Source organism: Acipenser ruthenus, chromosome 45, assembly GCF_902713425.1.
Source record: "Acipenser ruthenus chromosome 45, fAciRut3.2 maternal haplotype, whole genome shotgun sequence".
NCBI classification, from domain to species: Eukaryota; Metazoa; Chordata; class Actinopteri; order Acipenseriformes; family Acipenseridae; genus Acipenser; species Acipenser ruthenus.
This window is the reverse complement of record NC_081233.1, coordinates 6,913,182-6,938,423: the sequence shown is the minus strand read 5'-3', so window position 1 is coordinate 6,938,423 and position 25,242 is coordinate 6,913,182. Positions and strand designations below refer to the sequence as shown.

The window sequence follows — 25,242 nt, the reverse complement described above, 5'->3', positions numbered from 1 at the left end:
TAGCATTCCCATTGGTAGAAAATATACCCAATAAGAAAAGAGGATACTGTGTTCCATCATTGAGATATATGATTCTTTTTTTTTTTTTTTTAAGGAACGTTACATGTATTATGACCAGAGAAATTACATGCTGTTACAATAGCAATATAAGGTAGCATCAAATCTATCTGGTTTAATTAATAGGAATAAACAGATGCCTGAGATGGTCTTGAAATTAGAGTGGGGTTTAAATGAACTGGAAGGTTTTAATTTGCACTGTAAATGTAGGAGTGTCTCCATTTGACACAGATTGTTTATGTTCAGTTTCAGGTAAATATTAGAATACGATTTCCCTTTTGTTTAGCTGACAATCGTATAACATCGCACTATTACAGTAAAATGTTTTCTTTGTTTGTTTTGTTTAGTTTTTAACCATTAAGAAAATGCATATTGTATAGATAACATTCTTTAGCAACTTTAGACTTAACCCCCGGCCCCCCCCCCCCCCCCCAAAAAAAAATAAATATGTAATGCTTTTGTTTTGCTACATAGACCCGAAACGAAAAGCATTATCTTCAACCCAGCAAACATTTGCAAAAATTGTTAAACAAACAGAAAAACAACCATTTTTAATTACCTTTTACAATTGAGAAAAATATACTGATAACGATTACCGATCAAACCATGTCCTTTTTCTAACTGTACAATTCCTCCTATTCTATGTAAATGTACTGGAACCTGCATTGTTACAAGGAGATAACTTGGAAACTACACTTAGTTCAGCTACAACAAGCAGACCCCCGTTTCTTGAACCGCTAACTTTCTCGCCTATCACGGAAGTCTCATGAATTATTCTTAAGTAGCCTTTCCCTTTCTCCCCTCTTTGCCCCTGCTACATTACTCACTACTGTATGTAAACAGTTTTATTTATTATAGGTCCTCTTCTCAATCGTCAGGGCTGCTCACGTCATTCTCCCCCCTCCCGCCCCCCCACGCAGTCCTGTGGGATGGGTGCTGATTCATTCGCTCTTCAGCTCTCCCAACCCTCCCTCCTGTATTGGCCTGCTTGGCTTTTTTACAGTCGTCTTCACAGCTTTCAAAGCTTTCTTCAAATCTGCAGGGTTCTGCAACTGTTAGTAAGGCAGTCTAAATCTCCCTGCCTTGGAGGAGAGGGTGGAGAGGGCAAAAAATACCAGCAAAATTAATATGGAGTTATTAAATATTGAGCTGGTTACTGTAAATCCCACCTGTTTTTAGCCATGCTGTTATTGAGAACTCCCGTTTACTTTAAAACCCCACCAATGGGTTGATTTGATCAACCTACTGTGTACCCTGCTGGGATTAACCTCTGATGGATTATTATTATCATCCCCCCTGGATTGCTTCAAACACTTTTATCCTGGGATAATCACTGATTTAGGTTAGTGGTTGCCACTCATATGTCAATGCTTAATTGAACAAAGAACATTTCCATCTGAAACTAAAACTCCTTTTGTTCTGTCTGCAGCCTACAATCCAATATGCACCAGCTCGTTTTTATGTATTTGCCATTTTATATAGTAGTTCACTGGCTACCTCCTAAAATGTCCCTGATAATACAGTTAATTCTCAGCCATCTGTTCGCATACATAGTCCCAAGGCTTGTCCAAATGACACTTGTAGGGTAATTTCCTCCATCAATGAGAGTTTGAGAGATTGCATCCTGCCAGCCCACCATCCTTAATGGGAACGTCCGATTCCAAAATGAAGTGATCTCAGACAGCTGCTGATGGAACCAAACAAGACTGATATCAAGTCACTTGGTGGCAGTGGAAACGTGTCATTAATCCCAAGAAGGAATCTTGCTTGACAGTTAATAGTATGAAACTTTTGGAAACTTTTTTAAAATCTGTAGAATCTTGCAGAACATGAATATTCCGTTTATCGCAACGTCTTCGTGGTCCTTCCATTAATTAATGAGCATAAATCTTAATATTCTTCAGTTATGCCCAACTCGTTTCTCCAGCATTTCTAAAAAAAAAAAAATACAATTAAAGCAATAGCTGATTGTTGCTTGCTGCAGTCATTTAATCTCGTTCTATTACACGCTTAGTTTGTAGCTAAAGATATTTTAGGTTGCTTCAGTGCACGAAATGGCTATATAACTTTTCTGCACTTAATTGGAAAAAGATTGAAAAACCAAACCAAATGCTATGTACAAACATTTCTTTCATATTATTGATATTGATTTAGCTTTGAACCCTTTCATTCCAGCGGTCCTTTATAGTCCCACTAGCAGACACTTAACTACTATGGAAGATCTAAATATGAGGAAACTGGGAAGAGGTAACTCAACATTGATGCCAGAAAATTAATAGCAAAACAAAGCAGCTTTTGCACTTTATTTTTTATAGCTGATCCTATTGGGGATATGATCGTCCGCGGGTTTATTAAAAGGGAAAGCGCATCGAAGCAGTTTCTTTCGAGTTTCATTGAGAAAAGGGGATTTCATTCACGCCCACACACTTGCTATCCTTAGCACAGGGAACAAAGAGAGCCGTCATTCAGCTTTTGCACCGAGACGCCTATCAGCACAACGTGTCAATGCAAAGACATTCAAAAATCACTTTTAAGAGACGCTGCTTACAGGAAAAGACCAATCTTTATTTTACATCCGGTCCTGGTTTGTGTTAAAGAGACGGACAAACCCTCCCCTCTCCCTTTACTTCATTCTAGCAGACTACAGTATTTCTAAGTACATTTTTTCTTTATTAGCTACTATCGGCTCGATTTTCCATGAAATCCAAAGGGCAAATTGTGACAAAATTATACCATAAAGTTAATTGAACCAACCCCCCCCCCCCCCTTGGTATCCACTCTGTGGTATTTTTATATGGCTTTCCAAACACAGTAACTAATGCAGAATCTAAAGGGTCATGTTTGGCCTGGGTCATTTTTATGACTGTGGACATTTAGTCTAATATAAATGGTAGGTCACTGTGAACTACTTTTTATTTTTCACTTCAGCTTTTCAAGGCTGTATCTTAGGAACCGCAGGTGAAGCTACAGTATGTTACAAGGGTTATTCTACAGACTGTAGGTGTGCGTAGGCCATGGACCAACATGTATACTACCGTATATCTGAAATTCTCTTGGTGAGTATCGGGTGGATTACCAGCGACAAAAAATGATCAGTTTCTCTGGTTTTACTATTTATAGGTATGTGTTTGGGTAATATGAACATTTTTGTTTTATTCTATAAACTACTGACAACATTTCTCCCAAATTCCAAATAAAAATATTGTCATTTAGAGCATTTATTTGCAGAAAATGACAACTGGTCAAAATAACAAAAAAGACCTCGAATAATGCAAAGAAAATAAGTTCATATTCATTTTTAAACAACACAATACTAATGTTTTAACTTAGGAAGAGTTCAGAAATCAATATTTGGTGGAATAACCCTGATTTTCAAGCACAGCTTTCATGCGTCTTGGCATGCTCTCCACCAGTCTTTCACATTGATGTTGGGTGACTTTATGCCACTCCTGGCGCAAAAATTCAAGCAGCTCAGCTTTGTTTGATGGCTTGTGACCATCCATCTTCCTCTTGATCACATTCCAGAGGTTTTCAATGGGGTTCAGGTCTGGAGATTGGGCTGGCCATGACAGGGTCTTGATCTGGTGGTCCTCCATCCACACCTTGATTGACCTGGCTGTGTGGCATGGAGCATTGTCCTGCTGGAAAAACCAATCCTCAGAGTTGGGGAACATTGTCAGAGCAGAAGGAAGCAAGTTTTCTTCCAGGACAACCTTGTACTTGGCTTGATTCATGCGTCCTTCACAAAGACAAATCTGCCAGATTCCAGCCTTGCTGAAGCACCCCCAGATGAGTCCAATTTTCAGCTTTGCCCAACACCTGGTCGTCTAGTGGTTAGACGGAGACCTGGAGAGGCCTACAAGCAACAGTGTCTCGCACCCACTGTGAAATGTGGTGGAGGATCGGTGATGATCTGGGGGTGCTTCAGCAAGGCTGGAATCGGGCAGCTTTGGCATGAATCAAGTAATAATCACCGTAATAATCTTGGGCTTGCTGTTGGTCAGTCTTCTGAAATTGACCCGTGTAGCACTTTTCACATACTGTATGTACTGCATGCGTAATGCAGATAAGTATGGATTTTAGGACCGACTGCAAACAAAACTACAAGACCTTTTGTGGCCCTTTTAGAGGCTGCAGTTGCTTAATCCTTTATGCAAATTATTTACCCCACACTTGCTTGTCAGCAATCCTGTTCAATTGTTCTTTGCTTACCATGTAAAACACAGAAGGGGAAAACATGTGGAACAGCTGTGTACTGAAAAAGACTGTGAATATTTGAATCGGAGCAGTAAGTATTTGTGAGTTATTCTGTGTATCGTGCTGAAGTTAATAGGATTGCAGGGACACTGTACAGCACTTGGTAATCCTTGCTACTGTGCTGAAGTTGGCTTTTCATCCAGTACTAAAAACAAAGGCATATGCTCTGCTTTTGAGTCTCTAACTGCTCTCTCGCTCTCGCTCTCGCTCTCTCTCTCTCGCTCTCTCTCTCTCTCTCTCTCTCTCCCCCCCCTCCCTCCCTCCCTCCCTCACTGGAGCACCTTATGTGAGAGAGAGAGATTTTTAATATATATTTTTCAACTGAGCAGCAGCTGTGAATGATGTCACTGTCTCCATGGCAACGCAGTGTATGCCTGGAAATCGGAAAGGAACAAAGCCAGTGGAGCTCATTCATGAGCATTTAATTCATGCATCATTCATCGTTTTTTAAAAATGCGTTTTTATATAATTTACGTTTTTGAACCACACATTTTTTTTTTTGTTTCTTCAGCGTAATTTCTATTTATCATTTATTTTCTATCACCTTTTTGTGTGGGGTCATAATGTGAATTCTAATTGAATCACGTTTACTAGGAATGGCTGCACTAACATTTCTGATTGAGAAGACTTACTGACTTGCAGTTGGGTTAGTCATCTAAGGTAGATTCAGCTTTTTGGACAAACCTCTCAAATGTTTGATTTATTCACAGTTAGTGGTTGTAACCTACAAGTGGTACATAACACATCTTAGGGATGAAGATAAAGAAGCTGTTGTGAATGATTAATATACACTATGACAATCAGATCTGGGTGCTGTTAAGCGACAGAACCCAATAAAATAGACCAATGAAGTACATCTTGTTGAGCCAAACAATTGCTCGTTCAGTTCACTGGATTTGCCCTTGCACCTGTTACAACGCTGACTGTCAATGTCAAAATTGTTGTCCCCACCCCCCCTCCCCCCCACTGTCAAAGCAGAAACAACTACTGTATGTTAGCTCGGTTATCAAATCAAAGGGACGTGGGGCACAGAACTAGTTAATTGCATATTGCCAGTGTGATGAACTTTGCTGCGATGAGCCTTGGTAAGGACAGTCCTTGGCACAAGTTCTTGAGAGTCAATCTGTGGATGTTCTTTCGTCTGTATGTGCGAATGCCACACTTAATGGGGCCTGTTCAATTGATCTGAATGGTGATAGGATCTGTTAGCTCCTCCCTGTGTGGGGGTCTCTTGGTGTGTTTTTAAGCAGGACCCATATATACTGTTTAAATGAAATGGTGTCAGTATTTCAGTCCGCCAATGTTAGGATCAAATGATTAGACCGCAATACCTTTACAGGTGCCAACTTGCTCTGCTTCCTCGTGATACAAATGGCTCTAATTTTGCAATTATAGTCATGGTAGGAGATATGTTAGGATTGCTTAGATTTATTATTGTTTTGAAGTTAACCATCCTAAATTTGGCTTTCTTTTTCTTCCTCCACAGAGTTTGCCTGGAAGGGAGAGAATGCCTGAGGAGTGATCTTTTCATCACAGCGGCTTCACCAGGCTTTTCAAAATATGGAATGCAATTTAACCGTCGCTCTGCAAAGGAGTCTGTTGTAGCCAGTTCCTGGAATCTTACGTGAGATTTGATTCATTGCATCAGAGTTTCGCGCTCCAGGTACGGTCTTCTGCCTCATCTCCAGTCTTTTAACTTAATCGACCCGAGACAATCCTCATCAAAAGAGGGCAAAGTCTTTCATCAATCTGAATCAGTTTTTAATTGCGGTTTCTGGTTCAACAGGTGATTATCTGATTAGAGCAGCACAAACCTGTTTTATTCTATTATCTGGGTAAGCTCTCCACAGGTGAGGGTCATTGGTGTTGATTGGGCTAATTTACCATTCCAAGTGAAACAACTGACGAGACAGCTGCTGGGATTGGTGGTGATTGCTGTTCTCCACAGAGTCTCACAAAAGCAACAATCATCACAAATCCAAGCAGCTGTTTCTTCACTCGTTTTATTTTGAATGGTAAATTAGCCCAATCAACAACAGCGATCCATCCTTGCGTCTTTGTGCAATCTTGCACAAAAACCCTAAAACCTGTTTCTAAAACATGTTTATATTGCACCAGTATTTGCCATTAGGTCAGTTATCTTGCAGGTAATGCTCACATTGAAGAAGGCCCTAGCTGAGAAGTTTGCATATGACTACGTTTTACCTGAGTTTGAGTGTTTTTAAAGTTATGGATGCTCAATGCCTGGAATAACTACTGTAATTTTAAAACTTTTTCAACATTTACCTCCATAGCTTTGGCATCCTTTCCAAGTACCTTCCTTTTTTTCCTTCCTTCCTCCTTCCTTCTCCCCTGAGTGTGGAAGATGTCCAGCAACAACAGCACCCAAGAAACCCTGGACATCATGAAGGAGTCTGAGAAGATGCTGGTGGAGGAGTTGGTCAACAAGAACAAGCTCCTCAGCCACTCTCCCAGCAAGGAGGGGATGGAGAAGGAGGTTGACGAGGCCAATGCACAGCTAGACCCACAGGTGAGGAACAGCAGCAAACAAAACCCTACATGCATATCTCTATCTGTACACACGCATTCCAAGAGAACCACTAGTGCAAATGGGTTGAAACTGGCTTAGATCTTTTTGCACAAGTTAATATATTTTTACATGCATTGAATGCATGCAGGTCACAGTAATCTCTTTTTTTTTAAAAAATATTATTATCTCTACTTGTATTTACAGCTGTGGCAGGGTATGCGTGTCACTGACGTTCATTTTACCAAATTAACAATAAAAAGCACAATATTCGAGCTCCGTACATGCTATGAAAAAGTAAAACTAACTTGCTGAAATTGGTAAAGCAGGGATCCCATTTAGTAAACAATAGATAATGTACAAAAATAAGCACTTCAAGTAACACGGCAAATTAATAAACCTACTGAATGAATTTAGTGGCTGAAACATGAGATTAGTTTAAAGGTTCTGCACAATAAACAGCGGACAGTTAAACTTGCGGACCCTTTATGGTGATTTGTTAGTATGTAAAAAAAAAAATCAATGTTCTTTTTACTTATTAGCGTGGGACCTTCAGACTCCTTTAACTGGTGACCAGTTCTGCATTTGAACCTCCAAAAAAAACAGCACTGCAGTGCATTGAAACCCAGGGCTCCACCTAACCCCTGCAATGAGCTTTGACGTGCTGCCTGTATATCAGTGACTCACCGGGTACAGCAGTGTGGGTGGTGTGTGGTTTGAGCAGTGATTGTCTTGCTGCTTTTGTAGTTAATTATATTTATATGGCAAAGTTTTTTTTATTGCAGCTGTCGTTGTTCAGCGAATCGCTTTCGCATCACTTGCTGTAAAGAACATTCTGCAGCGTTGCATGTTCCTTGATCCCCCCTGATTTCTGAGAACTTTCTATAAAGAATATTGATCTGACAGTAGCAAGAGCTATTGTCGGACATATTTCAGCATGAGTGCTGTAGAGATCATGCATAGCACAAGATTAACAATACTAGAAAATATTTTATTTATACAGGCAAATCTGTAATGAACAGATTCATTAATATGCTCAAGACACTTCAGGGACGCCACAGAGATATGTTTTAATATGGATCTGCAATATGAATGGGCCATCTGCAATATGAATGGGCTATTTCACAGAAAGCCTCTACTGCACTACAAGCACTGCCATCACCACTGCACGTGTTCCTGTCCACCTGAAACAACAAAGGAAACGTCCTGTAATATGTATTTCCTTTGGTGGTGTGTTTAGGACCCACCCTCTGTCTCTATTGTCTGTGTAGCTTTGTTTCTCCAACTGATGAGTTCATTTCTATTCCGTGTAGCGGCGAACCCAAAACCATGGACACAGCAGGAAAAGAGCCAAGGTACTGTCCTGATAATGTTGCCTGTGTCCATCTTCTCCGCTTGCATTCAACTGTACATCTGTATGCATTTGTATGTGATTTCCTTTTTTATCTACCACATGGCCTTGCAAAAATAAACTAAGCTCGTGCTAAAGGACAAGCTGCTATAGTATTTCGATATGTAGATTGGATGGGAACTTGACGCTAGTCATTTTGATTTGATTTTTTTTGTGTTTTATTTTCTTTTTGGCCAGTCTAATGCAAAGTTAAAGCTGGTGCGAAGCCTTGCAGTGTGTGAAGAGTCTTCCAGCCCCTTCACTGGGGACGGGCCTCAGGAAACACAGGTTAGTCTCTGTCTACCCACCCCCCTGCTGGGCAATAGCACTGGCACAATTATGCCATGGGTACACAGCAAAGACCTTATGTCTCCTTGTGTGCTAATGCAAGTTTACTTCACTGAAATGGTAGGGTAGGGAAGATATAGAACAGCATCCATTGGAAGCATCTGAATGGCATTAATAGGAACTCGTACAAATTTGTCTTGACTACAGTTTCATATAGTTTTATCTCCTTCGTTTTAGACTTGCAGCTAGCTCCATAGACCCCAGTTAGCTTAACTAAGGTAACGTTGCGTACTTCTGGAAAATTAGGGAAACTACAGCTCTAGCCAAAAGTTTTGCATCATCTAGAATTTTAGGACTGATATATATAGATAGATAGATAGCTAAATTGCTCTACGGCATCGCAAGATTCACCTAGCACAAGACTAACATCACCAATGAGGGCATGAACTTGAGGTATACAATTTAGTTCATCTTTAAACCTGGAATGGCTTAAACTGCAGTGCAGCAAGTATTTTCCCCATCCTTTTAACATCTTCCTGCTTTCTGCTGCCTTAAAGGACATTATTCAATTACACATCAGCTGTCCGTCTGATAAAGAGGAAGAGAAATCATCCAAAGAAGAGTCGGAGAAGGAGGAAAAAGATAAGAATAAAGAGAAGGGTCCCAAGAAAATGCTGTCGCGAGGTAACGCCATCTTGACACGGCCCCTCTAATTTTGTTAGCTCAAACCAATGCTGATCGAACACATAGCATACTGTAGTAATTTATTTTAAGCTGTGAAATAGAGGCAGCTCCTAATCCGGGAAAAAGCAAAAAACGTTAACCAGAGAAAATAAAGGGTATACTGACCGGATTCTATATTTTTTTACAGACTCCAGCCAGGAGTATACAGATTCAACAGGAATAGATGTGCACGAGTTCCTGGTGAATACGCTGAAGAACAATCCAAGGTATTCGTTGCACGTTCAATGTCTTTTTCACACGCCAATTTATCTGCTTATAATTTTAACTTGGTTGTCTCTTGTTGTCCCCCCCACCCCAAATAGGGATAGAATGATGCTGCTAAAACTGGAACAGGATATTCTAGAATTTATCAATGATAACAAGTAAGTCGTTTTTTTTTATGCATTCACAATTCTATAAGTTATACCCAGCAAGAAGTGCATAGCTATTTAACGGAGGCTGTGTGGTCCAGTGGTTAAAGAACCAGGCTTGTAACCAGGAGGTCCCAAGTTCAAATCCCACCTCAGCCACTGACTCATTGTGTGACCCTGAGCAAGTAACTTAACCTCCTTGTGCTCCGTCTTTCGGGTGAGACGTAGTTGTAAGTGACTCTGCAGCTGATGCATAGTTCACACACCCTAGTCTCTGTAAGTCGTCTTGGATAAAGGCGTCTGCTAAATAAACTAATAATAATAACGGATCTTCTTAAGTCTATCTTAATATTGAGCTCGTAGTTTCTTGCTAGTGATTTTTTTGCAATGCTTCTCATAAATGGATAGGATTTTGCTTTGCAAACGTTCTTGTTGATTTAAACAATAAAGACTGGCATGGGGGGGGGTGACTCTCCTGCTTTTTCTTTCCGTCCTCAGTAATCAGTACAAGAAGTTTCCTCAGATGACCTCCTATCACCGCATGCTGTTGCACCGGGTTGCTGCTTACTTCGGCATGGATCACAATGTCGACCAAACTGGAAAAGCCGTCATTATCAACAAGACCGGCAACACCCGCATGTGAGTTAATCTCGTGTCTTAATGGCGTGAGCTGTGAGGACGCGATAAAATAATTCAACCTCTTCAGCCTAAAAAAAAAGAAAGGTGATTTGAAGTTTATAAAATCCTAAATTGTATAAATACAGTTAATCCAAGTCACTACTTGATTGGGCACACCTGGAGTAAAAGTTTTTTTTATAAATGCATGGAATAGCTTAGTAGGTGAAATATCTAAAACACTAGGAACAAAAAAACAATTCTCTTCTGCTTGGTGTGCTAGCAAAAGTCTTGATGGACCAAACAACCTCCTCTCTTTCCCAATGTATCTTCTCATGATTGTCTTGTTTTTTCTTTTTTTCAACTGAGAACATTTTACTGAGTGAAATCATATCTGCCTCTCTTCCATCCCACATCACTACGTCAAATCGACTGGTCTACATGTAATAGCTATGACTGCTTTCGTCATGCAACACCAATTAGTTGCTAACTGGAGTTAGCCATCAAAGCAGGGACACTTTTAAAGCATAGTTCCAGTGGTTAAATATTTCTTTCTTTCTTGCAGCCCCGAGCAGAGGTTTTCAGAGCATATCAAAGATGAGAGGAACATGGATTTCCAAAAGAAATTTATTCTGAAGAGAGATGACGCCAGTATTGATAAGGATGATAACCAGGTGAATGGATCCTTTTTTTTATTGTTCCCACATGGTGTGTGTGTCTGTCTATTAATTTCAATGTATAAAATTACATTACCAACAGAGCACATGCATATACATTTAAAGATATGAATAAGCTATGAATATTGACATTTTTGATTCTGTACATGTTTTTCATTATTGGTATTGGTAATAAAGAACACATATACCCTGTCAGCCAATCAGAGAGCAGGATCTGTCTCCATTGTGATTTGAATTACAGATATTATAGGATGGATTCCCCTTTAATCTTATTTCTAGGACTGTCTTGCGTTCCATTTTATAAGAGATGGAGAATTGAAGAATTAAAAACTGGACGTGATATTTTCATTGTCCACAAAGTAGACCTAGAATTGACATCTGACTGTCTGATCTAAAAGGGCAGCACCTCAAACACCATGGTGCTTCCTGTGCTTGCATTCAGACTTCATACAGTAACTGCAGGGCCAGGTTGCTGTGACTGCAGGCTTGGTTCTAGGCTGGGAGAAGATGGCAGGCTGACAAGCTCACTTGGTTTTCTTTTTAACAGATCAGAGTCCCGCTACAGGATGGCAGGAGAAGTAAATCGATAGAAGAGAGAGAAGAGGAGTACCAGAGAGTTAGAGACCGCATATTCGCTCGGGAAGTAAGTCTGAATGTGTCGGAACTTGGAATGTGCCGTGGTGTTTTATAGCTAATTACGACGTTAGAAGTTGTCCACAGCTGGGCTCCTGAGTGGCGCATCCGGTAAAGGCGCTCCTCGTGGAGTGCAGGATGTGCCCTATAGCCTGGAGGTCGCCAGTTTGAGTCCAGGCTATTCCACTGCCGACCGTGGACGGGAGTTCCCAGGGGGCGATGTACAATTGGCCGAGCACTGCCTGGGCGGCAAGGGTTTAGGTCAGCCAGGGTGTCCTTCGCGCACCAGCGACTTCTGTAGTCTTGCCTGTAAGCTGCCCAGAGCTGCGTTGTTTTCTGACGCTGTAGCTCTCGGTTGGCTGCATAGTGGGCCTGCAGAGTGAAAAAAAGCGGTCGGCTAACGGCACACGCTTCGGAGGACAGCGTGTGTTCATTTTCGCCCTCCTGAGTCAGCGCAGGGGTGGAAGCGGTGAGCTGTGCTTAAAATACAATTGGATATATCAAATTGGGAGAAAAACTGGGTAAAATCAATTGGTGACTAATAATTAAAAAAAAAAAGGCCACAGCTTTGTAAACTATTGCTTATCATTATACTCAAATCTAGGTTCCACAGGATATAAATCTCTCAATAATTTACAGCTTTCTCCCTTGACTTAATGTAACAGATTTACACCCCTCTGATTTCTCTACTGCATAAATCAATGTATTTGAAGATGTAATGGAAGTGGCAGACATACAGTATTGTGGTCCTGGGTATAGATTGGAAGGCAAAAACGATGGAAACCATGGATAAACTCGTAATAATTTACAGGTTTTCTTTTCTTTTCAGTCCTCGCAAAATGGATACATCAACGACAGCAGGTAAGGCTTCATTCCAGTACTTAAACTGCATCTTTTTGTATCTGGAAATTTATTTGGGAAACATTTTGGTTTTAAAGATCCATTGTACATCAGAAAGAATACATCCGTGAAACGTGTTATAAAGGACTAGAACAATACACCTAGAACACAATAAATGTTAAAACTAAAGCATTTATTGTGGCCGCCAATGGACTGAATGTGGTCTTTTTATATGAATTCTATTTTGGGTGATTTGTTTTCTTCTTCCCCTTAACATGCCTTTTATAGAAATGTATGAATGGATCTTGAAACCAAAGTGACCAATTTCTTCTTCTTTTTTTATTATTTCTATTTGTTTATTTAAGAAAGCGGAGTTGTTTCCCAACGTAATGCCCTTTTCTCTAATGTAACCAACAGACTCTCCAAAGAAGGCTTTTCTTCTGCTTCTCAAAAAAGGAGGCAGATTTTTAGGTACCTGTGTGTTGTTGCCAATCCAGTCTGCTTGAAAATTTGGTGGTTTTCTTTTTTGTTGTTGTTTTGTCCTGCCCGTGCATGGCTGCTTGTTAAATATTAGCCTCCATCATTACCGCATATATCGTATTTCTTCTATTTGTTTTATATTCTATTAACTACTCCCTTAAATAAACAGGTCTTGAAACTCGCACTAGCCTTACACCCAGGCCTTCAGAAATACCTTCAATTCAGTACATTAAGTGATAGAGCTAGCCAAATGTATAGCTAAACAAGGAAAGTTCTGAAACCCAGGACTGGGGGGTTGCAGGGCTAGTTTCAAGCCCAATGCATTGCAGGTTCTTTATTATACTATAATTCATACAGTGCTGGAAGGCAGGGCTATCGATTTTTAATGAAGTCTTGAGGGTTCTGGTTTGAGCTGCTCATTTTAAAATCCATGCTCCTTTTATTCTATTATGTGTATCCGTATTCTATTGTGTGTCAAGGATCTGACAAAATCATAGCGCTGTAGTGTGCATCAAAACATAATAGAAAGCCCATTTCCTTTTGTTTCATATCGATATGGGAAGTCCTTGAAATGCACCAAAGTAATTGGGTCCTATCATATAAAGAACTTTTACAAGCAGAACAGGAGGTCCATGTATATAATCAAAATAAAACCATATATAAGGTCGGGTGTCTGGAGGATAAATTAAATATTAAGGCTTGTCAGATAACGTGCATTCAACATGAATTTACATAATAGTATTGTGAGATGACTTAGGGTTTGATTTGCTCATCCTGTATTTCGGTGGGAACAGTCACTGCTGTGTGTTTTTTTTTTTTTTTTTTTTTTTTTTTTTTTCTAGAGCATTTTACAACACTAGGAATTTACCCTGAATTGCATCAAAAGCTTCTTCCCTGGTGCTGTAAAATGCTCTGAAATACTTCACTGGCTGTGTTGACAGGTTCAGGATTGGTTTTTGAAACAGCTGAGTATGCAGGATGTGTAAGAAGGCAGTGGTTGAATTGCAACTTTGCAGATTTTTAGAGTGAGATGGGTTTGACTGTGTTGCTATTACCCGCCCGAATTTAACATCATCATTTGCTCTTTTGTAATGTGTTTTTTCGCTAAATGTGAGTCGTTTTTGTACTGGGCAAATATCTTGGCATCCCATGATCATGCATATTGCATTAACTTGAGTTTAACCATCAAACAGTTGTAACTGTTATTAAAACTTTGCATGGACATTTTCTACAGTAACTGATGTGTGATTGGCTTAGCTATTGAAGGCTATATCTTGGAAACCACTTGTTCATTATTTATTTATTTTTTATTAAACTGCATGGCTGTTTTTGATCTGCTGTTTTATTTATACTCTGTGGCTGCTGGTTACTACAACCTGCTTTTTAAAAACAAAACCAACAAAATCTAAGACACAGTCCAGTACAATATGTTTTTGCGAAAGAAAATTAACTTGTTCATGAGGTCAGTACTTTTTTTTTAAATTTATGGAAATAAGCTAGATTTGTAATCCTTTTGTGTGCATGCAAACAACTCTGTAGTTTAACAAACACTCCACGGTAGGCAAATAGAACTGATACTGGGTTCTGTAGATTAATAACTAGATGAATTAAACTTTTTTTTGACTGCTTAAGACAATTGTAATGCTTATACCTTGTAATGCTTATTCTGATCTGTGAAGATTTATTAGTCAAAGACTGTTTTGTTAATCCATTCCAAAATACTGAAGCATAATTAACAAAATATATCCTTTGGGGTATTAAGTTAAATGAATGAAATATATAAAAACAGTTTGGGTGGCCATCATACTTCTCCAGTTGATTTGAAATCTTCTACTCTATGTGCAGGATTTTAATTTAATACCTTTGTTACTCATTCCCCAGGCTACTCTATCGGCTGTTGAAATCAGTCTGGGTTTGAATAAAGAAATGCATAGATGGCTTTACATCCTTAAATGTTTGATTTCCTTTTTGAAAAATGAGGTTTGGAGGCTGTATGTTTTGTTTTTGTTAATATAAATAGTTCATTCTTGCCAGACTTCTTGTACATTAATAGTTTGAGATGATCAGAATGACTTCAGTTGCTAGAATAGGCAAGTCCTGACACCATAGTAAAAAAAAAAAAAAGAAAGCTTAATAGAATCGCTGGTAAATTGAATCAAGTGAATAATGTAATTGGAAATTGCATTCAATTTGCTTACCTAGTGTATATATAGTATACAGCCTAATACTTTGTAATCAACTGCTGTAAGTTATGAAAACTGAGACATTAAGTTTTAACCAGTTTTGAAATGTATTGTCTTGGAAGTATCTGAATTTAATTTATGGCAACATATGCTTTGCAGGTCACGTGTGTTAATTTGAAAACTTTATTGGACTAGATCACTGTAAACTTGTAGACTGTTGGTACTTTCTTTACTTCTAGCTAATTCCAACCAGGTCCTTAATTAATTATTCAAACCTCAAGTTCCTAGAAAGATTCCGATTTAAATGATCAGGGTCTTGGTTACTACAAGCCCTAGATCTGTGGTTTTCACTTGTGGCTCCTCCAGTCCAGTCCAGTCCAATCCAGTCCAGTCCAGGACCTTGTTCTGTTATGACTTAACAGAGCACCTCAATTCAGTTACACAATTGCAAGGTCCATGTACGGAATGGAATGAAAGACCCATTGAACAAGTGAGCTGTTTGCATGTACCTGTGTGAGTGTGCCAGACCCTCTATTTGAGTGTGTGCTCCATCTCTCCACCCAGGGGGAACAGGGAGAGCTCTAGCCGGGCCTCCAGCAGCCGGCAGAGCAGCATAGACGGCGAGCTCAAGTGCCTGGATCCACGGCCCTGGAGCAGCACGGACTCGGACAGCTCCAGCCGCACCTTGCGGCCCCCCGTCACCAAGGCCAGCAGCTTCAGCGGCATCTCCATCCTCACCCGTGGAGACAGCATCGGCAGCGGCAAGGGGGAGCCGACCGGCTGCAGGTTCTCCCGGACAGGTGGGCGCAGAGACATTCCTCCTGCTTCTCCTTCTGCATAGGTCTCATCCAGTCACGCCACACATGTATGAAAGTGAACTGAAAACATTTCATCCATAATAGGGGTGTTGATGGTTAAGAGTTGAAACATTAGCCACATACCATGTACATATGCGGTTATTCTTAGCAGTGTTAACCAAATGTTTGAAATCCATTTTTTTTCTTAAGAAGTTGCAACCTTGCCCCATTTTTATTATGCAGGGCAAATACAGGTGTTAGCCAAGGTGTACAGTGTAGGCTAATTTATTTCAAATTCAGTATTTAGTATATAAGTGAAGTTCCTATTACAGCTATGGCCAAATGTTTTGCATCACCCTATAGAATTAACTAAGTTTAAAGTCTAATTAAACCTGCTGAATATTGTTCCGTTTAACATATTGAATTACACTTAACAGAAAACTGACAAATAGAAAAATGTGACATTTTGAAATCTTACATGAAATGCTGTACTACTATTATGGATTCCGGTAGACTTTTGCAGTATAATTTTGTAGTTTCTTTGACATGATGATCTACACAATAAAAGATCATTTTTTCGTTTATTATATCTCAATCCTAAAATTCTAGGTAATGCAAAACCTTTGACCATAACTGTAATTACAAACCAACTGAATATTATAGCCTTTTAATGCTGCACATTTTCACGCTCTTAATGGAATGGCTTGTTGCGTGGGTTTGGAAAGAGCAAGGCATGCTGCTGTCTAGAAATTGCAACACAATTATTTCTCCCCTTTTTAAGAGACATTGCACAGAATCCTGATGATCCTGCATTAACAGATCCAGCTAAACAGCTGAACAAACATCCGTCTCAATATCGCCTTTACGCTGCGTGCACATTTTATTTTAGTCTGCATAAACCGACAAGGTATTTTTGGGTACTGTTTGTCTTGAGGTTATTTATTGGTCCTTTCTGCAGCAGCCCACGTATCGGAATACATTTTACGAGGAATATAACGTTTAATTACAAACAGTTCAGCTGTTTGATATGCATACAGCACATGTGTCTAAAGCATGTGTACAGGAAAAAAAAGCTTCCAGGAACTCAATTTGTTCTAGCAGTTTAAGAATGTATCTTAAGGGTTTAGTCTTAATTATCACAGTTTTAAGCTTTTCTTTTTTTTTTTTTTTTTTAAATGGATTTATCGTAGTGTTTTGTTACCCTTGTCTAACTGGTCTTGACAGGCAGTATCAAAAAGAGAGGATTAGATGGGCTCTGAAAACAGCTTTCACCCCTCCAGTCCAGGGCAGGCTTGAGGCATGGAGACCTAACTGCACCCTCCCTCACCCCCTGAGGGAAAGGGTGCTCCCTCCTGTCCAGGGCAGGCTTGAGGCATGGAGACTGAACTGCTTCCTTCCTTGCCCATGCATTGCTTGCTTGGAGAGTAGATCTTTCATCAAAGTAAATTAGGTGGATGGATATGTTGTAAAATGCTAATCAGAAGGATGCACTTAGTTGGAGTCAGACTGCTTGTGGATTTTGTTTTACAACCAGTGAGCTTTCTTCCAAGCCAGCAGCCAGCATTGCCTGTGAAACTGAGAAGTAAGCACAGTGACCGGATTGAAAAGGCTGAGGGATGGGGTTTTTAGAGTGCTGAGCCAGAGAAATCCTGGCTGTTTCTAGGATCAAGACTAACTGTCTCTTAGGGACAGTGTCTTGAGGTCAAAATGCAGTAAAATGTATGTTCCTAGAATTCCAGAAATTGATTTCCCGTTTTGGAACAAATCATTCTATCGGATCCGTCTTGAATCCTTGGTTACAGGAAATGTTCTCAGAGTGACCTTTTGAAAAGCAGTATGTGTTTTAATTGGTTCACACATTTTAATAACGTTCCCTTCATTATACAGTAGTTAAAATTGAAAAACCCAGGGAAGCAGACCCCTTTACTAGAGATGCAAGTCGTTTTTACTCTCCTTTTAAAATCGGAATTACTACCTCAGATCAAAATGGGATTTTTTTTTTTTAATTAAGTCAACTATTAATCAGCACTGACTGATCCTGACGGCCTTCTCTCAGTCTTCAGAAGTCTTGAAGTCTTCAGAACTTAAACTCATCTACTCAAGACAGGAAGGGAAGGTTTATAGAAACACATGTTAATGTTACCATTCCAGCACTTCCAAAAGTAAAACAAATAAAACAATCCATAATTGAATACACATAGCGATAGTTGTTGTTTATTTTATTTTTTTTTTAATTAATTTTTTAGGCAGATGGTAGACTGAGTAATATAACAGAAATATATTTTCAGAATCATATCGTTCTGAATTAAAATACAACTTGTCTTAAATATAGTACCGTACCAACAAAACCAATACAGCACATCTAAATGGAAGCCTACTTGAAACACAGTTAGTTCATTCAGAAATGTATTTTTGATATTGTCCGTTTTTCAGGGAACACAAAAAAGATACAAGGGTTGGAACGGGCCAAAATGAAATAATCAGATATGCGTCGCACGGGTTTAACCGTCACTGAAGTCCACATTTTATAGGGTTGGATATGTGAGTGCTGACTGTATTGAAAAATGCAATTTACTGTCAACGTGGTCTTGCCGTGAATTATCGAAAATCATGAGGGAGAACATTTAAAATCACAAGCTTTACGTTGTTACTTCCTTTCAGGTCTCCCAATGGGCACCCTGGATCTGTGTAGTCAACCACAAGCTCCCCAAACCGGGAGAAGCCTCTTGCCGTGCCCCTCTCAACAAGCACAAGGGCAGACGCATCAGCAGACTGGCCTCCTGCCCACTCCACAGCAACCTCCCCTCGGCAATCACATGATGGGCCAGGTGAGTCACCCCCAGCTCTCTTAATAATGTCACCTGTGGGCTGAGGAGTGAATGAGCAGGGAAAAGAAAGACACTTCTCTCTCTGTGGGTGGCAGAAAGAGTCGTTGAAAATTGCCTGCTCCTGTCCCCCCCCCCAACCCTGCCTCTTGCAGATAATGTGTTCTTCAGTAAGAGGGTGAGGTAATGTGTCATGGAGAACCGGTAAAAGGCTTCTACCTTCTACCTAATGCTTTTCTTTTTTTTTTTTTTGTAAGCACAAATTTTCAGGGCTTGAGTCTCCGAAAGAGATCCTTTTGGGGAAAATGCTTAAATTGGCATTACATATTCATTTGATAAGGAAAGCTATAAACTTTTATCACGGGCCGCATATCCAGAAAACGAGTTTAACCCAATGAGTATAGTGGGCCACACATTACTAAAAAATAATCAGAGTTTAACCCTTAGATGCAGTATACTTAGGCATATACATATAGGCAATTTCCCTTAGAATTACTGTTAATTTTATTTCGTTCTGCACGATACACATCACAAACAAATTATACAACACAATTAAAAACAAAGCATTACTATTGTACTGTTGCCATATACACACACGTTGCACAATAACACAAAGCAAATTAAATATCTTCTTGCTGAAGCGGTTTTTATTTTAGCCGACAAGTTGTTCAGTTGTAGCAGACAGCAATGCAGCACAAGGCAGGGAGGTCAGCTCCCTAGCAGCAAGCCTCCTATGTTGGGATTGGTTTCTTTCAATGCAGCGCGTTTGTGCATTTGGGAAAAGGAGAGGAAGATTCGTGAAATTAGTTGGAGACAAGCTGATGAGAAGCAATTACCCTCCGCAATACAAATTAAAATAGTGTGCTGCTTTGTGTTATTGTGCAATGTGTGTGTCTGAAAAAACAAGTCAGCAAAGTTTAAAAGAATATTTCCGATATATTCGTAAGTGAAATGGAATTAACACACTGTTGAGCCGCTGTCAAGACGATAAACAGGTCGCGGGTTGCGTGTCCCTGATCTAGTTGATTCTTAAAGGATCTCAGTGATTTGATGAAATGATCTGATATTAATTGCATTTGAAAACAAAACTCTCTTATATGGAAACGCAGAGATGCCAAAATGCAATCCACACTGCAGTAACGACTCTTCTCTGGTAAAATTTAAGATGAAAATGAACCTCTTGTGTGGTTTTAGACTTGCATCTCAGCTTAGCAGCTCAAACTGCTATGCAGTGGGTCTGTAACCCTGTGATGTCAAATAAGATGTTTTTGTGGTAACCCTGTTTCTTTCTCTTTCCACCCCCTCACCACAGCCTGTCCCAGCTCCACAGACTATGCAGTACTCAAGCTCCTGTCCCCAGGTCCTCCTTCCAGTCTCTCCTCCCCAGCAGTACACCATGGTACACCCGCCTTTCCTACCTTTCACTGTCTTAAAGGGATATACAGTACCATCTACATGTTGACCACTTTTATTTCCCTACCTGTTAATTACCGACAGTTAAACCTCCTATTTCATTTTAAAATTCATTTCAAATGCATTTATGTAACCAGGATAGAACCCTTGAGATATGCATCTCATTTCAAGGGGATCCTGGCACCAGGGAGCGTTCGGAAATATTGAATTTAATTGGATAATCACATTTTAAATGTGGAATAAGTTTGTATGACTTGTTTTCACATTAGCTATGACAACAGGGCAGGTTAGTGAGGCTGTTTGGAGTTTTACTGCATTCATTTTTATGCTTAGATCATTACTTATTAGGCTTACTAACTGATGTCTCTTTTTTTCAACCACGGAGGCTGCTACGTTAAAATGAGGAAATGACCACTGGGGCTGTGCAGCTGTGACTCCTGCCTCCTCTGCAACCATGGCAACAGAAGTTATGCTTTTAGATGCCAGTTGTTTCTGGAATAGTTCGTATGCATAGTAATTATTGATCTAAGCTTAAATCAATGGGGAAAATATAATCATGTAGATCTAAAGTATCCCTTTTAGTCTTGTGTGTGCCCTCACCTACCTGTCATCCAGCTGTTTTGGATCAATCGTGGTACAGAGAGAAAAAGCTCGAAAGAAGTGAAGAATTGTGGCTCTTATGCTATAGTGTGTAGTCTGTAGACAGCCTGTGATTTTCATAAAAAGTACACAGATGGTTTATAAATAAGTGTGTGCACTAGCCAGCGTGCCATGTCTTTTGTCCCTTTTTCCTCATTTTATTTTTATGCAGTGGGAAATGTAGGAACGTTGTTGCCCTTTTCTGCCAGTTATAATTTCAAGGAACTCTTCTCTTGTGGCCGTACATCCAAATTGACCTTCAGGCTCTGTGTGTGCAATGTCGAGAGCCCTCACACAACACAGTTTAATCTGCTGGTACAAAGAGCCTTGCCTTATCAAAAGCTAGCAGGGGTGTGCAATTTCTCCCGACACCCGGGACAAGAAGATTTGCTGTTTGTACTTTGTTATGCCCATTGGATAAATAGTTTTTATTGAGATCCGCCCTGTTAATCAATTAATTGATTGTGTTCACTGTTAAATAAAACCCAGAATTTTACAAGTTCTAGATTTCTACTTTTTTGTGTGTGCTAAGAAGGGCAAGTACAATTTTCTAGCATTTTGTCCTTGGACAAGTTTTTTTTCAAAAAGTGCACACCCCTGCACTAGACTGCCATCTAGTGTACATTATTAGCCTGCCCTACATGTATATTTGGTGCTGTAGATGCATACACTAACAAGTGTTATTCTCTTCACATAAGTATCAATTTCATGGGGGAAAAAAATGAAGGCTATGTATCAACGTTTAATAGATTAAATTCTTTTGGGCAATTGGTTGTTTACCATTTAAACTATCATAAACACGCTCAATGAAAAAGCAGACTTTGTGTTTATAATCTATGTATTTTACTTTTGTACATTGATTATCACAAAGTATTCCATTACAGTGCTTTACATTAAAATACTGTAAATTATTCAAATTGATGCTAGATCCACATAGAATAGTTGGCTTAAACGTTTATTAAAATACTTTGCTGTTTAGGATTTTTATTTTTGTTTACTGTTTTTTAATCTTTTTAAAAATAAATATTTAAAACTTGATCCAAACCTATTCATTTGTTTGTAAACCAGCATATAGTAATGTATCATACTGTGCTATTGTCTAGGTCTTTAGCGTACCAGTATTAGTTTCTCTTACTGATATTGGGTACTACAATGATGCTACACACTCTGAAAATGTCCATTCCGTTTTGCAGGCCGATGACATGGGCCCACAGTTTAGGCAGATGAGCCTGAGCCGGCAGGGCTCCAGTGAAGCAGAGCCCCCTCCTGCCCTGTACCAGACTCCCACTGTCTTGTCCCAGCACCCGCCACAGCCTGGCTACATCATGGCCTCCACGGGACAGCCCATCCCGGGCTCGGGGTACCAGCCTGGCTCCACACATCCCCACCCTCCTCCACCCCCGCCTCCCCCCTCGCAGCCTGTCCTGCAGCCCCCACCACCACAGGGCTACATGCAACCACCTCCCCCCCAGCAGGTAACCACCACGTCCGGGTTATAAACTCACTGCAGTCCTGCACCCCGTTCTTGGTTTCTGAACTCTTCAATGACGTAGATTGTTTAACCCTTTGCGGTCCATTTATTAATCGTGCGTCAGGCACGCCAGGTCTAATTAATTTTCACACGCGCAGTTAATTTTATACGCGCTGTTTAAAAGTATTTTTTTTCACAGTCAAACGGGTTTAAATGGCCCTGCATATCAACAAAGCACACACTAGGCATCTCCAGCCCCTCCCCAGCCTTTTGTTTGCTATAGCGTTCAGCTGTGTAAGAAATAAATAATAATAATAATAATAGTCGTACATACCGATCGATCATCTCCAGATCACTCGTTTTATCACCAAACTCCTCAATAATGCGATCCAAGTCATTATTTTATTACTATAACATCTGAAAAAAGCTCTGCAAATGTCCATGATAGTCTCAGTGCGCTGACGCACTTAGCCAGCTTGTTTATTATGGACGCCCATTATCTGATACCTGATACCATGTATGACTATTCATGAAATACGCCTTTTTTTTTTTTTTTTTTTTTTTTCCGACTTGTCTCGGCTCCTGTCGCTACCACTCGGCAATTGAATGGTTTTCTCGGCTTTTTCCGGAGAAAAAACGACTAAACACCCGTTTATTGCGTTGCTATAATGATGTCGGACCCAGTCCGACAAAGGACCTGTGAGGAATAATTGCAATGTCGGACCCAGTCCGACAATGGACCGCAAAGGGTTAAATCTCCCGATTAGTAAACCTACAGAATCCGGCTATGTATTCATGCTTTAAGTAAGATCAAATTTAGCAGTGGGCTAATTTTAATCTGGTCATTTCATTAATATACATGAACAAGGAGAGTTCTGAAACCCTGGACTGGGTGCAGGACTAATGTGTAAAAAAATAAATCGTACATTAGAGAACCGATTTATTCAATTGTGGCAATCGATGGAATGTTGCTGTCACTTCCTGCTTTGTGATCAAACATCAATCAGACCATGTGACCAAAGCACATGATGTGATTAGGTATCAGGAATCTATAGCGCCGTTATTTGAAAGAGATCATTTAAATCCTTAGATATAACTTAATAATCCACTTCCTTTTTAATATTTCTTTATTATAATCTGTGCAGTCGCCCGCCTCCCCCCGTATAACCTCCCTGATGTACCCCCTTGCTGTCTGTGTCTCTAGATCCAGGTGTCCTACTACCCTCCTGGGCAGTATCCAGGCTCCAGTCAGCAGTACCGGCCCCTCTCCCACCAGGTCTCCTACACCTCCCAGAGACCCCAACAGATGCCCCATCCAGCACAGCAGTCAGGTGAGGGGGCATTTCTGCGTACTGTAACTGCAGTGTCCCTTAATCAAGTGGCATTTTATTTTACACTAAACTTTGAGTTTACTTATTGTACTGCACTAGAAACTACACATTTCTAAAGGTAGTTTTAGCTGTTTTAATTAAATTTCCTTAAATAACATCTGTATTGGACGGACATTTGGTCCATTTTTATGCCACCCTATAGTGCTGAACGTACCAATAGGCTAGCTGATGTAGTTTTCAGTTTTCATCATTTCCTAAAGCAGTCGCTTTCTGATTTACATTTCAACAGGTCTCCAACCGATGATGCCAAACCAGCAACAAGCCTACCAGGGTATGATGGGAGTTCAACAGCCGCAGAATCCTGGCCTCATGAACAACCAGCGGGGCAACATGGGCAACCAGATGCAGGGCATGATGGTCCAGTATCCTACACTTCCTTCCTATCAGGTTGCTGGCTGAATTAACCCTTTGTTATATATCTCTGTACCTCTGTAATTCACCATACAAATGACTTCAGCCTCCCCAGTATGCAAAAAGCAGACCATAAACAAAAAAAAGGTGTTTGAGTGAGGAGAAAATTGAGGTTAAAACATGATTTAGGGTAATGAAATTCAGCTATCAAGTACCGTATTCCGCTGAATTTAAGACGCACTTTTTGCATCATTTTTTGCCTCTCAAAAATAGCCTTCATCTTAAATTCGAGGTACAGAAGTGATGCATGTATTCGCCAACCAAAAATGTGACTACCAGAGTACACAAACAGCAACGTAACTGACTGCAGAGAAAAGACGAACCAAAACGTTACTGCCCATTGGGCTGCGTCTTAAATTCGAAGGAATACGACATGTGATAAAATTATCCTCCACTGTTGATGCATTCAGTCCATATAGCTTTTTACACTTAGAAAAATATCTTAAAGCACCTGTGTATAGTGTGCTTCCTAGACAATGAAGCTGTACAGCTGTGGCCGAAAGTTTTGCATTACCCTGTAGAATGAAGTAATTTTGCATCATAAAGCCTAATGAAACCTACTGAATAATACTAAGATATTGAATTAGTTTTCCACGTACTTAACGAAAAACTGACACAGATTGACATTTCTAAATCTAACATGAAATCCTACTATTATGGCTTCCAGTAGACTTTTTTTTTACAATATCATTTTGTATTTTCTTTTGATTACATGATGTTAAATAAAGTCTAAATGTTCATAATGTTATTATTTTTTTTGTTTGTTTTAAATTGTCTCAATCCTAAAATAAGTGATTCTAAACTTTTGGCCATAGCTGTATATGATGGGGGTGCAATAGAAAAGAACATTTGATTGGTAGGGTGCCAGTGCCTATAAAATGTGTACGATTGCCAGTGCTTTATGGTTGTAGACGAGATACGCTAGCTAAAGGAGGTAACCTACAGCTGTGCCAGCACCACTCTCCTCCTGTTAATAACAAGCACATCTCTTGAGTGGTCACAGACGATTGTAACAGGGATACAGAGAGCCTCCACATACTGTGGAGTGACCCAAAGATGACGCCTCTCTCTGACTGAGGATTCTTTGCTTCCAGCAGGTACCCATGGGTAACGATTCTCAGCAGGTGGTGCAACAGACATACCAACAGCCAGTGATGGTGCCGGCAAACCAGTCTGTGCAGGGTGGGCTGCCAGGAGGGGCCATGCCAGTCTATTATAGCGTGATCCCACCAGCACAGCAGAACAGCACAAGGT

General features: G+C 40.0%; 1 protein-coding gene across 1 annotated transcript in view; it reads left to right on the top strand.

Moving 5' to 3' along the window:
* LOC131696780 (R3H domain-containing protein 2-like) overlaps window positions 1–25,242 on the top strand; it is a 53,367-nt gene that overhangs the window by 19,105 nt on the left and 9,020 nt on the right. The window contains exons 2-20 of the mRNA XM_059013208.1: window positions 5,801–5,977; window positions 6,609–6,844; window positions 8,155–8,196; window positions 8,430–8,519; window positions 9,077–9,203; window positions 9,391–9,469; window positions 9,566–9,625; window positions 10,112–10,252; window positions 10,794–10,902; window positions 11,453–11,548; window positions 12,368–12,399; window positions 12,796–12,849; window positions 15,606–15,841; window positions 18,500–18,666; window positions 19,976–20,062; window positions 21,909–22,190; window positions 23,391–23,517; window positions 23,807–23,964; window positions 25,086–25,240. Coding sequence (XP_058869191.1) covers window positions 6,680–6,844; window positions 8,155–8,196; window positions 8,430–8,519; window positions 9,077–9,203; window positions 9,391–9,469; window positions 9,566–9,625; window positions 10,112–10,252; window positions 10,794–10,902; window positions 11,453–11,548; window positions 12,368–12,399; window positions 12,796–12,849; window positions 15,606–15,841; window positions 18,500–18,666; window positions 19,976–20,062; window positions 21,909–22,190; window positions 23,391–23,517; window positions 23,807–23,964; window positions 25,086–25,240 — 2,207 coding nt within the window. The 5' untranslated portion in view covers window positions 5,801–5,977; window positions 6,609–6,679. The remainder of the gene's footprint in view (window positions 1–5,800; window positions 5,978–6,608; window positions 6,845–8,154; window positions 8,197–8,429; window positions 8,520–9,076; window positions 9,204–9,390; window positions 9,470–9,565; window positions 9,626–10,111; window positions 10,253–10,793; window positions 10,903–11,452; window positions 11,549–12,367; window positions 12,400–12,795; window positions 12,850–15,605; window positions 15,842–18,499; window positions 18,667–19,975; window positions 20,063–21,908; window positions 22,191–23,390; window positions 23,518–23,806; window positions 23,965–25,085; window positions 25,241–25,242) is intronic.